Source organism: Belonocnema kinseyi, chromosome 8 (assembly GCF_010883055.1).
Source record: "Belonocnema kinseyi isolate 2016_QV_RU_SX_M_011 chromosome 8, B_treatae_v1, whole genome shotgun sequence".
NCBI classification, from domain to species: Eukaryota; Metazoa; Arthropoda; class Insecta; order Hymenoptera; family Cynipidae; genus Belonocnema; species Belonocnema kinseyi.
The window spans coordinates 106276327-106292440 of record NC_046664.1 but is presented as its reverse complement, the minus strand read 5'-3'; the positions used below and the strand labels follow the sequence as shown (position 1 = coordinate 106292440).

Here is a 16114-nt window from a genome sequence, read left to right as displayed (position 1 = left end):
CTGCGAAAACTACTGTTTTATGAAAGAGGGGTCGTCTCAATGTTGTGACTAAGTGAGAAATGGAACTTTACTCCAAGGGTCGAGAGATTCCGAGAGCGATGCCAGATTTTATGAAGCAATTAATCCACCGCCTGCCAGCTTGGAAATACACTCGAGATTTAACGATTCAGGGTAGGAAGGGCAGAAAGAGCTGCTAAGTGCTAAATGTGATAAATAGATTAAAATGAGATTTTACGATTCCTCACAAGTAGTTTTATTTTTAAAAAAGGGCTTGCAATATTAGACAAGAAAACCTCAAAAATTATACGAGTTTTATACGAGAAGTGAACAAAAAGCGATAAATCCATTTGTTGAAAAATTGAGATAATAAATGTTTCTGTATGTTTGGAGTATCATCAATTTGATTATTAAGCTTTAAGTAGAGAAGCAAATATAATCTTCTGAGTTTTAATGTCTATCCATAGTATAAACATGAATTTTTGAAAAAATTGTAATTTCCAAATACAGATTCATTGCATATATAGGTACAACTTGTTTAACATGTAAACTCTTTGTGAAATTAATACTTTTCAATATTCCTCTTCTAATATATATTAACCATTTTACAAAACTTTACAATATTATTAAAATAATTGAAAGTATGGTAATTGTGCATAAAAAGACCTCCTGACTTCATAAGTAAGCAAGACATTGTAAATTTATTTCAATAGAACACGAATAATCAGTTATTATTTTATTTTAATATGTTTCAAGAAACAATGTTAACTTGAAAAACAAAATTTTACATTGAAATTAACAATGTTAACCTGAAAAACAAATTTTTTCAACCACAGTCAGACTTTTGTTCGAAATTTGTATTAGCTTAAAAAATGTCCGAACCGAATACTAAAATACTGAAGGTCAATCCGCCAACATTGAGCTGTGTTAATTTAACTCTTAGAACAATTATTTTGGGATTCACAAAGGATATCCAAAAGTTCAAAACCAACGAAATTTAGCTTATATAGAATTGGTATTTGCGAAGAAGAGTGTAAAATGAATGCTTTTTTAATCAAAAAAATTTTGGAAGATTTTAAGAATGGCAGGCTTTTTAAAATGAAAAAGACCAATATTGTAAAACTGCTTAGATCATTCCAATATAATAAAATTATACTCAAATATTTTTCGATTATTTTAAATTCTAGGTTATGAACAATAGCTGACAATCCAATTTAATTGTGCATTCCACTTTTCCCTGTTTTTAAGTATTTTTACCACTGCAATCACGCTTGAATTGAGGATGACCTCCAGTTTATATAGAAATGCCTCGGATGAAAATTTTTTTTTCGGTGTACATTACTTTGCACTCTGGTCACTCATCCATGCATAGAATATTTAATGACTGCGACACACAGTGCTAAAAAATGAGACGCTAAAATACGACGTTCTCGTTTATTTGAATCTCGATGCTCAGTGGAACGTTGTCACGGGGTGATTTAAATTAAACGCAAAGCGTATATTTAAATTAGTGCGAAATATGTTTCCATAAAATATACAAGTATCACGTACAATTAGAATACATTGTTCAAATTATTTTATGCATTGGAAGACAAAAAAATGTTACATCCATTATTTTACAAATAAATAAATCACTTAAATCCTTAAGTTGACAGGAAACTAAAAACTGTCGAAAAATGTTATATATTGAGGGACGGGCCAGGTTGACCCGCAGACACGCAATAAACCCGGCAACCCACATGCATCCGGCAATTGCACATCCCCACAGAACCCGTAAACCCCGTGAATTAAAATTTAACTTAAAAGCTTGAAACGTTTTGAAAAAGTAGAAGATCGAACAAATTAAAAGCGTTCCTAATCCTATTAAGGTTAAATTTGTCAGAACAAAGCTACTAATTTTTTTTTTTTAGTTTACAGGCTGAGAGCGGGCTTTCAGGTTGAATGCAGGTTCATGGGTTATTTTTGGGTTCGTGGGTCAACGAAAGCAACAAGGCACCGTTTCAAATCAAAGAAAGTTAACATTTTTCAAATGAATAAGAAACCATATTTCGTAGATCGTATAATTCCAAAGCTGATTTTCCACTGATTTACATTAGCTGAACTTAACTTTCCCAAAAACCGCCCGCCTCGACTTCATGGCCCTCCTAGGCCCCTAGGGCCAAAGCCTACATTAGTCTATTGATTATGCCTGCCCCGTGCTCACTCCTAATTGTAAGTACACACTACACAGGAACTTGGACTCAAGAATTGTTTCGGGTATAGCCTGCAGTAGCCTTGAGGGTAAGTTCAGAGAACCCGAGCGTAAGGAGGCAGGGCCGCTGAACTATTTCTGTTGGATTTGAATGCATGACGCAACCTGATACAATTAAAGCGCGAAGATTGCGCCCCTCTAGATGTTTATCACGCTTGACTGAGCAGCGCCTCTTCGCACTATCCGCATCACGAAATCACCGCGGCATCAATTCTTGGATCGCATTAAACCCCTGACTGCTTAAAGACAAGTTACAGTGTAATTGCAGTCTGTCACAACAATAAGGCGTAAGACATGAGCGAGGTCCCAAAATATATATGCTCTCTGAACAATTATACTAACTTTTATTTAAATGATCAATGCTATATTCAACTCTAATATATTTGAATAGCGGAATTAAACTACACGTAATAAATAACGAAAGAACATGAAAGAATTTTTTAAACTATTTTTAATCAAGTAAAAATTTATTGACATATTTTTTCTTCTATGTGAATGTGTTTAAAACAATATATATGCATATAGTATCTCTTCACTCTCTTTTCGCTTTCTTCTTTTATCTTTTTCGCCTCTCTCTTCCTACATCCGACTCGTCCCTCCCCCATCCGGTTTCTGCGGTGGAATTTGCATTTTTAAATTAACTCGTCTCTGTTTGAAGCTATCTCGGCGAGCAGCGTCGAGGGTTTTACAATTTTATGCAACAACACGCCGTGAGAACACACCCGACGCTCCTGGGGTTATCGATATTATTATGATTATTGCTGTTATTATTATCGACTTCGTCGACCTCCTGCGATGCAAAACGTATTATTATTATTACGTCCTTTACCAAAATGCCTTTGTGCTATTCGAAATTTAGTCTCGGAATTCTATGATTGCTTCCTGAATTTTTGATTCACGAATTTTCATTTTTCGCAAAACTGCTAAGAAATTGCATAAAAGTTAAACAAACTCACAATCAATTACAAACATTTCCGACATCGGGCCTGGAACACGTAACTTTACTGAACAGTGCGATGCAGTGTAACGGAAATTGTGTCTTCTGCACACGGAACAACCCAATGATGAATGCTTTCTACGTTCTATCCGCAATTCTTACAAGAGAACAACATTTTTCTGTTGACTTTTCCATTAAAAAATGTCTTATAAAATCCTATAGAAATGGACAAAAGGAGATATAGAACCATATAAGGCCATATAGAAATCTTATAAATTCTATTTGGCTCTATACGGTTCTATATAATATACACTTTTGTCCACTTGTATAAGTTCCTATAAGGCATTTAATAGAGGGTGGATACAGATTGCAGATATTTCTACTTTTTTCTACTAATTCATAAAGGGTAGATAAAACCATACAAAAAAATATCCATTCCAATTTGACATATAGTTTCTGAACAAATAGGGATGTTCCGGAGCCAAGAAAGAAGAGACTGTTTTTTCCGGAACTGCCGTCGTAAATCAGACATCCGATTGGAGTTGAACGAGCCTTCCCTTTTTCTCTTTGTCGTCCTCTTGGGCTCTTTGGCATCGGCAGGGGCCATTAGCTCTTTTTCTTTTTTGCGTTGTGTAATGACCTTAAAGCGCCGAGGCGGCCAGGTTTACGTAGCCATTCGTTAAACCGCAAGTCCGCGTTGGTAACCACGCGAGAATGCGCCTCGAAGGCATTGTTGGCAGGTTTTTTTGAAGGGTCTGGGAGAAGAGCAAGATAAAAGAGGAAGGCGAGTCCATGAAGTACGTGAGATAAAGCAACGATCGAGATCTCGACGGGCTTTTCAATTACTGTGCCTCTCTTTTCTATTTTTTCTCTCCCACCTTTCCCTTCTCTCTTTCTCCTGTCTCCCCTTTCAGGACAATGGGCCCCCCCCCCCCCGCCCGTAACCCTCACTCGCTTCTTCCGCCAGTGCTTTCATTCATTGAAATTCATTAGAATATCGTAAAAGGCACTCTAGGATCGTACATGCGCGTGATAGGTAATGCGGTACTCGCGGGTAAGGGTATGGTTTAACTATAATTTATTATCATATCGTTTTCACTCGGCAACTTACATCCGCACACAAACTTTCCCTTCGGCATAGTCAAGTAATGACTTTTGTAATGTACTCCGAGAAGAAGCGTACTTCCCTCGATAACCATACCGTATTAAGCTAGCATTAATATGTTTTATGCAGACAATTAAATTTTCTCAAAAATGTTTAATTTACGAAGGTCCTTTTTCTTTGTTAAGAATAAGATGATTTACAGAAATATTTTTCTTTAACTAAAGAAAATTTTGTCAACCCAGGAAAAAAGTAAATGTCCTAACTCAGTTAAACTTAACCCTTAAATATTATTGTCATTTTCGGCACCCTTAAATGGTAACGCTGGGTCAATTGCGCCTGGTGCTTTGAAAAGTGCTGCAAAGTGCTCTAAAAATTGGGCAAAATTCATAAAATCTCATAAACTGTCCTAGTATAAGGATCAATGACTATATTGCCTATTTGATCATTTGTTTAAGCAACATAATATAGTAAACAAATAAACTCTTCAAGCTAGGAAGGGGAGAAGCTTTGTGCGAGGAACGAGTGAGCCAGCATTACCATTTAAGAGTTAAGTAATTAAAAGTGAGAACGTTTATATATAATTTTAAATGATGTTGAAGATCACTTTTCACCCCAGTCCCAGAGTTTGCACCCACAGTGTAGAATATTAACGGATGATCTGTGAATACGAAGCGAGTGGGGTAGAAAATTGAATTTAGTAACGAACACTGGTTCCGCTTTTACGACTGCAAAAGGGATCCGAAGAAAAGGGAAGGGAAAAGATTCGCGAAGAAACGATTATTATGAAATACGGAGGCGTAATTACGGGCCGGTCGTACCGTCGAGCATTTACGGCCGCCTCATTAAATTACGAACTAATTACCGGCGGCAAATTAATAAAAAGTTCAGTCGATCGTAAAGCGAGCGCATCGTAAAAGTATGCGAGGTTCCCTTGTGCAGAGATACTGGACTTCAATGCACCTATTTTAGTATCCTTTCCCATTTATAAAGTCGCATCTCCTTTTTATGCCATGCAATTCATTCGTCGAATTCTATATTAGGTTAAATATGATTATTAAAAAAAGGTATAATTAATTACTAATTCTAACCCTTCGACAAGTTTTCTGGCTGCTTTATAATTACAGACTCCTGGTATCGACATCTGTCAATATCTCAAACTTAGAATGATCCAAGTTCGTGACAAAACAATACATTGTTGAATTTGAAATTATGAAATATAATTATGAAATTAATAATACGAAGAATGATGATGATTGGAGAAGAATCAAACAAATTTTGGGAAAGTCGAAGGGGCTCATGTTTTTAAAAAATATTAAGTATCTCCTGAAGAGTCTCGAATAAGGGGTGAAACGGTAGGATTGGAGCATGTCATTGGATCCAAAGAGCCTGAGTTTGCAAGGGGATGGGATCAAAACCCCTCCTATCGCCCTCTAGGAACGTTTCAATTAGTAATTAAAACGTGCCGTAGTGCTTCGCGTTCTCTATATACCGCCGCCCCTTACAACCCTTTACCAGCCCCCTTACACCCTCAACTCTGGCCTACCGCGTCCTTCAGACGCCATCTTGTAAATTAATTAATGCGTCCCTAACGAGATCAGAGGTGTCGGTAAGGCCGAGGGATCGGAGCGCCTTTCTATATCCGCGGAGCGTGGTGTGATGCGAAGGGTTGGTGGTAGAAGAGGATGGGGATTAGATACTACAGGATTGGGGTTTAGAGGAGGTTGGGATGGTAAAGGAGCAGAGGGTGAATTAGTCTGTTCTAGCCCCTTGGGGGCTGGAGGAGCAAGCTCGCAGGAGCTTTAAGCGGGTCGACGGGCATTTAAAGGGTTGAGACAAGAGGGTGGGGGTCGCGTCAGGCTTTACGATCTCTCGACCCTATCAACCCTTTCACCAACGCGTCACCCGCTATATACAGCTTACATAATGCAGCCACTCTAATTAAAATAAATTACACTCCATCGCTGAGCCGAAATTTTTTTTCGCATTACCCCTAGCTTAACCTCCCTAAACCCTATTTCTTCTACCACTTTTTTACGGTGTACTTTATTTAAACCTCCTCTTTTTTCGTTTCGTCTTTCTCGACCACACCCATTCTTTTTCGACCTATCCCAAACCCCCATGCAGAGCCGTCGTCCGCGTTTTTTGCGCCCGTTTATTTGCACTTTATTCGAGATTTAATTTACCGACCAACGACGACGGCCTCGTCGCAGTACTGTGCGCAGCTCTACTCGACTCGATGATGGGATTAAAAGAGATAAAAAGGACAGAGAAAAACGGAGGGTGAGTGGGTGAGAATGAACCGGGTGTGCAGAATACATAGGCAGCCAATGCCAAATGGACTGCTGCAGGAAAATAGCTCTCATTGAATAAGCTGTGATCTTTCTTCGGAAGAAATATTATCAATAGTTGAGTATATCGATGTTCCCTGTTGTGAATCCCTACTATGTCAAAGGAAAATTATTTTTCGAGAGGAAAGTCGATTCAAGTGACATTGAAAGATCGACAAAGACAGCTTTTGTTACTCGAATTGTATCGCTTTCTTATCTTCTATTTCTAGTTTCCTACTTCTATTTTGCTGGAAAGAAGAAATCCTCAAAGTTAAGTGGTTTTATATTCCTAAATTATATTTCTAGTCACTGTATAACAAGCAGCCTGTCAAACATTCAAAACCCCGTGGCCACCGCACTGGGATTCCAAAAAAATAGGGTCTTTTTGCAACGTCCGCGCTCGGTATATCCATGAATAAAAAAAGAATAATCATTTTCACTAGCAAATTAATATTAAAGAATTAAACACTCAGTCAAATAAAGCAAGCAATTCCTACTATTCGAATTTTTATTCTTGCCAAAGTGTTCGTGTGTTTTAACGAACTGAAAAGTAATCGTCTAAAGAGCTAGAAAGTGATAACCCTCTTGAAAGGTCTCTTCCCGCAAACGAACCGTGTGGCGCCGAGCTGAAATTTTAAATCCTATTTCCTTCCGTTTTATTTTCCCTCGCCATTTGTTCCTTTTCCACCCATTTTTCTTTTCCCTGGAGTCTCGCTTCTTTCCGTTTTATGAATTCGTTATGAGTTGATGCCACCTCTCTATAGGGTCGGGGATGAATATGCAGATGTGACTCTACACCCTCCAAAGTCGATTTAATAAGGGGGAAATATTTCTCACACGGGAGCATCTTCTCGTGAAAGATTTGCTATCTCTAAATCCGCAACTAAATTCTAGGGGAAATCTTCCTTCTTAAAAGAAAGCGTCTCTCGTTTTGAACGAGATTGATTGACGAAGAGGAAATAATGCGAATTGGCGGAAAGGGCTGATAAATCCAGAAGCAAAAAGTATCGAGTAGCTGAAATTCCTTTTACTTCTAAGAGACGTTAATTAAAAATATGCAGGGAGCGGAAAACTGAAAGAGAACTTTTAAAGAATATCGCAACGGTCGTGGGAAAATGTTTACTTTATGGGATCTTGTAGGTAGTAAATAATTTCGAAGAGCGTCTAAATTACCATGGGCACTTGAAACTTTTTCTAGAAGTAAAATACCTAATTTGAGAAGCACTTATAGTTGTAAAAGTTTTAGTTTAAGAGCACTTTAGCGTCAGTATATTTAAAGTTAAGAAGACTCAAATTGACAAGGTTTGCCTTGAAAACAGCTTTTAAAAAATTCAATCTAATTTGCAAGTCCTAAAGACCTAAAGGGTTTACGAACTTTTATTTAGGATTTCCAGGTTTTACAAGTGTAGAAGAGAATTTGAGATTTAAGAGCCTGAGTTCTTGTGGTTTAATTGCAACCAGTAAAAAGCGAGCAGTAATGATCGAATCTATCAGCAATTTACGATTGCAGCGAGAAACTCGAAGGATTATTTGAAGCAAGGAGGTCGAAGAATAACTATCTCGAAAGCGGCGATTTATCGGAAAAGAAATAAGGTCCGTAATAACAGTAGGTTTATATCGGATCGAAATGGGCCAAGGCTGTGGTGTAAGACGGAGTAAGGACAAATTCGAGATAACGAGGCTGTAATTCATCCACACACGTGTAGTTGCACCTCGGGTGGATAATCCTGCAATTCGAGTACGACGTTATGGCATCCCGTGTGCGTGTGGCGATACTGATATCTATATGATGTACCTTTTCGAGTGGGTACTTGGAGGATAGGCTTGGCCATTAAGGCAGTGGGACCGAGGGAAGGAGATACGTGCCACAGACAGTAACATTATACAGCTCCGTGTCCGTGCAGGCCCTTCCCATTAGCATTCATATTTCAATTTCATAGCCCTCAGGGCTGTACTTCTGGGCCAAGTGGGCTCTTCAGGCGGGAAAACAATGCTAACCAAGAAGAGTCGAATGATTATTATGTAGCCAGCTACGGACCTGTGAAAATCTATTGCCTCGTATCCTCATCCATCTAATGGAGTCTCGATTATCAGTCCTTAATAATTATGCGCATTAAAACAGCGGTCAATACTGACCCTCTCAAATTATGTCAGACAGAACTTTGGAAAAATCCCCTAAATATACCTTTCTCCATTCGATTTTATCAATGTAGTTCTCTCGGAAATTGGTTCATTTTTAACCCCTGAAAGATTATTAAATTCCAAATAAAAAATATAACCATGGTTATTTTTATACGTTTGATATGTTCCTGATTGTAAAACGAGTGAAGCTTTCCAGTGAAAAATATCAGAATTGCATTTCCACCTCGACCATCGAATCTCTATTTTCTCTCAAACATGGTACACATTCAGTATTCTGAAAATCAAAAGAAAAATCGCCTATTCGCTTCAAGAGCACGCATTTTTATGAAAGCGGAAGCCTGGGGTTATACATATATTTTTAAATGATCACGTCCACAGAGCGAGGATCGTATATCGATTCCGGCGATTCGTGGAGAGTATCGTGAAGCCGTAGAGGGCTGGTGTAAGCGCGTTAACGTTTTTCAGGGAGATTTTAATAAACGCGAAGCGGTCGGGCGCCGACGTTGCTTTATGTACCCTGATGCTTTTGACGACGAGCTTTTTACGCTCACGTTCAGGTTTCGCGAAGCGAGGGCTTTTATATTCATCTCCATCCCATCCCACTTCACCGGCTCTTTTGCCTCTAACCTCTCGATTTCCACCCAACCCAGGTACGTGCATACTGAGGATGAGGGTACCTATCTGATCTTTTTTACGAGGTGAAATATTACGCGAACCCAGGGCGCTTAACGTCCTTTTCAACGCGCGGTTAAAGAAACAGGGGCTGGGATTGAAAACTTTTGTTTTTATCGCAATTGCTTCGACCTCTACACTTGTGGGCTCTGTAAATCCACTACCCAATTTCCGGAAAGAAACAATTCCCACAAAAAGGATTAATTTTTTATTTATATCCTAACACTACGGTCACTTTCTTTATGATCGGGTCTCTCTCCAACAGCCACGCTAAAGTATTTCAGTAGTTCTAATAGCTCAGAACCTCAATAGGAACAACAGTTTTGGATGAGAATGCATATTTTAATAAATCAGGGGTGATGAAAATCAAGTATCGACTAAAACGACCACTTGGTGGAAGGAGTCCTCGAGTGGAAATATATAGCGTTGATTCGTAGGCTGAGTAACCCTGAGGATGAGGGGAGTTAGAGCATTGAATATTCCCTCGTTGAAAAGCGCACGTAGTCACCGTATACGTGAGAGCTCTCGAGCAGCACTTATAAGCCGACATCATTATCCCGCGAACTCCGGATTCCACCTCTACATATCCTCTGCTAATCCCCGCGTTATCTGCCCCTTGATCTTGCGAGACCTTCTCGCACGTTTTCTCCCTCTGTGGATAGTTGGATACAGAAAAATCCCTGAATCTACACGAAACCATTCAGTGCCCGTGGGAGGGACATTCGTCAGTCCGCCAATAGGGGAAAGGGGCACAAGAGTACGCCCTAAATTGAATATTAGCCCACAAGATTCTAAACAAGTTCACGGGCAATTCCGAACCTTGAAAGGAGAGCAAACTATAAAATGCCTTCTAAATCTAAACTTCTCATTCGCGTCCACAAGTCCTCCCTCAAATCTTCAATCAGCTCAAGCTTTGATCTTGTAGTAGCTAACTACTATTTTATCAAGGTGTCAAAATATGGTTGTACTCACATGTCTCTCATCTGCCGAGTTTAGACCTGCAACATAAAAGGGAAATTTAATTATATTATTTGATTTAAAACATGGAAGGTAGAAAGTAAAAAAAAAAAGTAATACGACGCTGGTCGGAAGAAAGATAGATTTCCTCAAATACCCTAGAAAGGAGTCAGAGCTGTCGAGGATTTCTGAGAGAGGATAGAGTTGAAGTAGAAGTAGAGTGAGGAGACGGAACGGGAAGAGTAAACCGAGGACACCATTATGGGGTGAAGGATCTTCAACAGAGGCTTTGTCCTCACGGAGCAGAGTTCATAGTTTGCCCTCCTCGATTGCACCAACCACCATCCCCACGTACCAGGTACACTTTGACTCGTAAAAAATATCTAAACGATATCTTCGTCTCAATGGTATAATTGTCCTCGCATATCAATACCCCCAATAATGGCACGAAATCGAATTGAATGTTTTGAAAGTTAAGTTTGCACAATTAAAATTCAGCTTCAATAAATTTTTGCGAATCATGATCTTCTGATGTTTTTATTTAAAATTTTTAAAAAAAGAAAAAGAAAACTGAAAAAGAAAACTGAGAACTGATAAGAGAATCACGATGAATTAGACAGAATCAAAAAAGTTGTAAACCTACCGAGGAAACACGTCGCAGTTATCCTCATCGTAACACGAGTGCTTTATGTGCAGAGATATTGGGGTTTCGAATATCCGGATGTTCACACAGCTACATTTATATCTGGATATATCTATCGTATAACTGGAGTTATAGACTCGAGTTATGGAGGGTGGCTTCCCATTGAAGGTTCGTAGGAAAAATTTTCTCATATTTCCCGATTATTACCGACTTCGAGAGGTATACGAGGCAGAAAAGCTTAGAAAAAGAATTGAAGGAAGCTTGGGAGCACTATCTTCCAACTCCTAACTCGCTAATGTGCGTCACCTCCCTTAACCCATCGAAGTTACCCCAAGCATTTCGACCCCCAACTCGTAAACGGACACGGAAGAGCGCGCATAATTTTGTACTAAAACGCAAAGAGGTCGTTTCGTTCAAAGAAGAACGATGGGGGGTGAGTGGTACTACCTACTATCCTGGGATATCAACTATCTAGTCGGGGATTGAAATAAAACACGGTTCACAACTCGGCGAGAATCGCGTCGATAACGCCTTAATCGAGCTCGCCCAAGTCCATTAATCAATTACTGCAAGATGGAACTTCCAGAGAAAAAGGATGCAACAGCGGATAACAAAATTAAGAATACGTGCATGGCAAGATAAAATTCGCTGATAATTTTACCGGACTTTTTCCCATATTTCAGATAATTAGGAATTAAAAAAATCATTGTACAAGAACTGCAGGACTCTCAGATAATTTTATTGAAAGTTCGTCAAATGATTTGGGTATATATAAAGATAAGATAAGTGAGATCTTATGAAATTCAGAATGTTTTAAATTGTCAACGGTAATAAGATTGTGGGAGATGAGATGAATCATAAACTTGAATTGAATTGACCTCCAGTTTGAAATCCGTGGTCTGAACGGGACGCTGACGTTTTCATTATCTAACTTGTCGATAGCACCGGGAAATGAGAAATAATAGAGGCTGCCTCGAGTTATATGCGTGGAATAACGTAATTAGGAAACTGGAGTAGTAGACTTCTTAGCAAAGGGCGGTTGACAAGCATTGGCGCTTCCTTAAAAAAATTATCCAACCTTTTTTCTCAAAAGTTTCATTTTTATTATCTTTGTTATTATCTGTGCAATAAAGCATACGCGATTTTGACTGTATTTGATGTATTAAATAAATTGTATTCTCTCTTTGAGAAAGAAGAAAATAAATCTTTGAAATTAAATATTTCAATACAACTTCTAGGCTTTATGTTGGCGTATATTTTTAGGTTCGCACATAATGTAACATAACCTGCAAATATACAGGAATCACGACTGCGCATGCCAGAGATATCCGCGTCAGCATGGTGCATATTCAAACTCCACGATCTTATTTCTCTTTTCAAATATGAGTGGCCATTAGTACTTTCATACTTAATTTTCACAAAGTAACTGAAAATGGACTTTCATCTTCATTATTTTATGAACTTTTGTCGCATCAATCATCGGATTTTGTGCAAGAGATAAAATAAAAGTAGCCTTGCAACTACAATATTTCAGAAGTCCTTTCAGATCTTGGAGGCGTACATTATAATGATTTATGACGCATTACGGTAGAATGTTGAAGAATGAAGGTTTCATTCTTCTTTGAAAGCGGAAATGTCGGCGCCTATGGCGAAGTAGAACAGAAGGTGGTGGAAAAGGAAGAGGAAGTGGGAGTTGGAGGGTTTGAGAAGGTGTGTGAGAATGGAAAGGGATGGGCGGGTGGAGGGTTGGGTGCACTCTCTTGCTGCGAGGAAATTCCGAGTGCTCTTGTGAGAAAGAGAGCCAGAAAATTGCGAGAGCTAAAATGAGAGTGAGAGAGAGATAGCCTACGTCGAGTTGCCGTGACTTTGTCAGCGTTTCGCTGTGTACAAGTGCGAACGTTCTTACTCGTATCGTAGCAGGAAAACGAGGATGTAACTAGAGAGACCAGCGAAATCGAGGTCGTACACGGCGAACTCGACAAGTACGCTTACAAGAGAAGTGTTTCAATTCGTGCACTTACAGTAGCGTATCGAGTCAGGACCCAAACAATGGCGTACTCTTTAGTTTTTTAAATTTCCGAACAGAAAAATTTCCTATGTATAGCAATTACAACAGTTATATAAATTTGGGAGGTTTCTCTGCCGACGGCACAAACGTCAGGACGAAACTTGATCATTTATACTTCTTTTTTCTAAACCACCTTGAACGCTGATTTTCGATCATCTGGTCCGAAGGACCAAAAAGAAATAAAATTCGAAAGTCTGTAATTTGAAAAAAATACGACTAGTTTATTTTTTCAATAGAATTATCAAAAAGGTACAAAGCTTTCATAAACAAATATAAAATAAAAGCTAAAAATCTATCGAGGAGTGTTTAATTACAAAGTTTAATTACACCTGTGTTTAACAAAATCACAATAGCAAACGATTTAGTCATAATATGATAAGTGCCTCTGTCAAAGATACATAATTTAAGATCCTACATTCAAGAACGCTAACGTCCGATTAGAAAGGAGAAAGTGGTGCGAGATGGATAATTGCAAGATGAGGGTGATAAGACAGCTGTAAGGCAGCGTGCATCCCCTCGTTCTTTCTGAGAGCAGTCGAGCAAGATAAGATCAGGAATACTTGTATCGCGAAAGCGGAAGTACCGTTTACACGCTCGGATATCAAGGTGCCAGCGGTTTACAATGAAGACGCAGAATAAACGTTCTAGGAAAGTAAACTAGTCTTCGAAGCATTATGTATATCTTATTGAAGAGGGCTCAAATTGCTGGAACGTGCAGATGGTGCAGAAAATTGTATGGAAACTGTAGAAACAAGTGACATTTCTTTTCCTCTTCCTAAACTTGAAACAAAACGTTCAGGCAGCGAAGCGTCAGCGAAGATTGGCGGGTGTGAAGAGGTGACGTTATTTTGTCAACATGATATCGGGAGGAGATAAACTATGAAAAATGTGTGTCTTCAAGATTCTGAAAAATAATTAAAACAAAAAAAAAGTAGAAGGTCGACAAAAGGTCTGTTTTGCGTTTAGATTCATAATAAAGTTATTTGGACATGAAAAGAATATTTATAAGTCTCCAGTGCGTGAGCCGTATTTAGAATTTATTTTTGGAGATCGTTTAGAAAATATAATCTGGGGGTGTATAACTTCTAAATTTGTCTTTCCAAAGTAATCTTTTTCTTGCGCGTTTTACATTAAAGTTCAAATGTAGAAATGTAATTTACCTCCATTGGCTTTGATCTCATCGGATTGTCCTCGATGCAAATCTGGCTTTGGCATTATTCCTAAAGGATGAGCGGAATTTCCACCAGGATTAGCTCCAGCAGGAATTCCAAGGCCAAGAAGTGCTGCAGATGCAGACGTCGGTACTGGAAGCCCAGGTCCAGGTCCAATGCCAGGAAGACCTGCAAGACCTGGATGTGGCATTGCAGCCGTAGGTGGCATCTGTTGAGCGAATATCCTCGGCACTTCTGGCCTTTGTTGCTGCAGAAAAAAGTTTTTAATTATTTTCAGTTTTGAAAAAAATCTACAGCAATACTGTGCGATGATAGCTTAAAAAAGAGGTGACAAACGCGAACAAGGAAAACAAAAGAATATGTATCAAAGTAATTTAATAACAGAGAGCCAGAAACCGTGGCAGTAAACCAGACAGGTCTGGCGACTGTTGTCGTATGCACAAGCGCAAAGGATTCGTTAGAAGAGTCTGTTTGTGGAACGTGACTCAGAAAGCCACGGATAAATAAATAAATTCGCATGTTGCTCTGAAAAGTAGATTTCCCGGTACGACTAACTCGAATGCTGCTGACTGCTGCCGTGTGTTTGTGGCCGAATAAATAATTTTGTTTCCTGAAAAAAGGGAATGCACCCGGAATATATACGACGCGGATATATGTATATCCGTCAAGCATGAAACAACCGATAATTGTCGTTACGAAATAGTAATAAAGGTGTGTAAAAAGCAATTTAGACAAATTGATTTTCAAAAAACCCAGGAAATTGGTCAGCCATGAAAGTTAACTCTTTTTTTTATTTGCCTTCTTTACTTCAGGAGTAACGAAATAGCAATAAGATTGCATCTCCATAATTTTATTTTCGCATAGGAAAACATCAGTGCAATCGAGGGTACAATCACGATGCCGTGTTTTATTTCAGGGTGTTTGTAAATTGCACAATGTTTAACAATTTGAATTTCATAGCATGAATTATTTTTTTATGGCTTTTTGCACGAAAAAAACTGACTTTTTAAAATGTAATGTTTTTTTAAAACAAATTAATTTTTTTATACGTGTTATTAATTTGGTTAGTAATATTTAATAATTATATTTGAAATTAAAAGAACATATGGAGGAGGAATTTTAAACGAAAAATTGTATTTTTAATCGCTTTTTGTAACTTTTTGCCTTTTGCTTTTTGCCTTATTTTAAATATAACTAGTAAGAAATGAATAAAATTAATAACATTTTTGGAACATAGATTTCCTCGGTTAAGCCTTTCTGTATAATTTATTGCAATTTAAATGATAGTGCATAATCTTAAAAGGTTCAATTTAAAAACATAAAAAATTCAATTGTTTACAATATTGAAGGCAGTAAACTTTAAAAAACTCAACAATTCAGGCTTTCCATTGGAAAATGCACAATTTCAATATTTAACAGTGGAATTCTTGAATTTGCAAGGATAATAACTAGCCCTAGCGCTATACTTGACCAGGATAGTCTCATGGAATTTGTCATTAATACCCCTAGTGGAAAAATCTTCTGGCGTTGGCAAGCACCAGACTACTCTCTAATTTTTTCACGTTGTCCGGTCAGTTTGGGCGTGAATATCTTAAAGAAAAAAAAATGGCATAAAAAAACGGTACATGCTATGCGAATGTGTCTTTATTTTTGCGTCGATTGCATGCTCAGTGGTTATTGTGTAAAAATGTGGTGAGGAACTGTCATCCTTTATTCCCCGAAAAGCACCGAAATAATGCGCTTCAAGAACATAGTCAATTTTGACAAGCTCCTATATTGTCAAATTTGAGTAGAAAACTTCGATTTTTTAAATTTATTCTTCAAAGCCTTGACAACTTATATC

General features: G+C 38.2%; 1 protein-coding gene across 2 annotated transcripts in view; it reads right to left on the bottom strand.

Annotated features, from left to right (window-relative positions):
• Positions 1-16114, bottom strand: part of LOC117177948 (protein groucho-like) — a 201259-nt gene that overhangs the window by 12600 nt on the left and 172545 nt on the right. For both annotated transcript variants that reach the window (XM_033369078.1, XM_033369079.1), the window contains exons 6-7: positions 14260-14518; positions 10404-10429 (exon numbers count right to left, since the gene is read on the bottom strand). In XM_033369078.1, coding sequence (XP_033224969.1) covers positions 10404-10429; positions 14260-14518 — 285 coding nt within the window. The remainder of the gene's footprint in view (positions 1-10403; positions 10430-14259; positions 14519-16114) is intronic.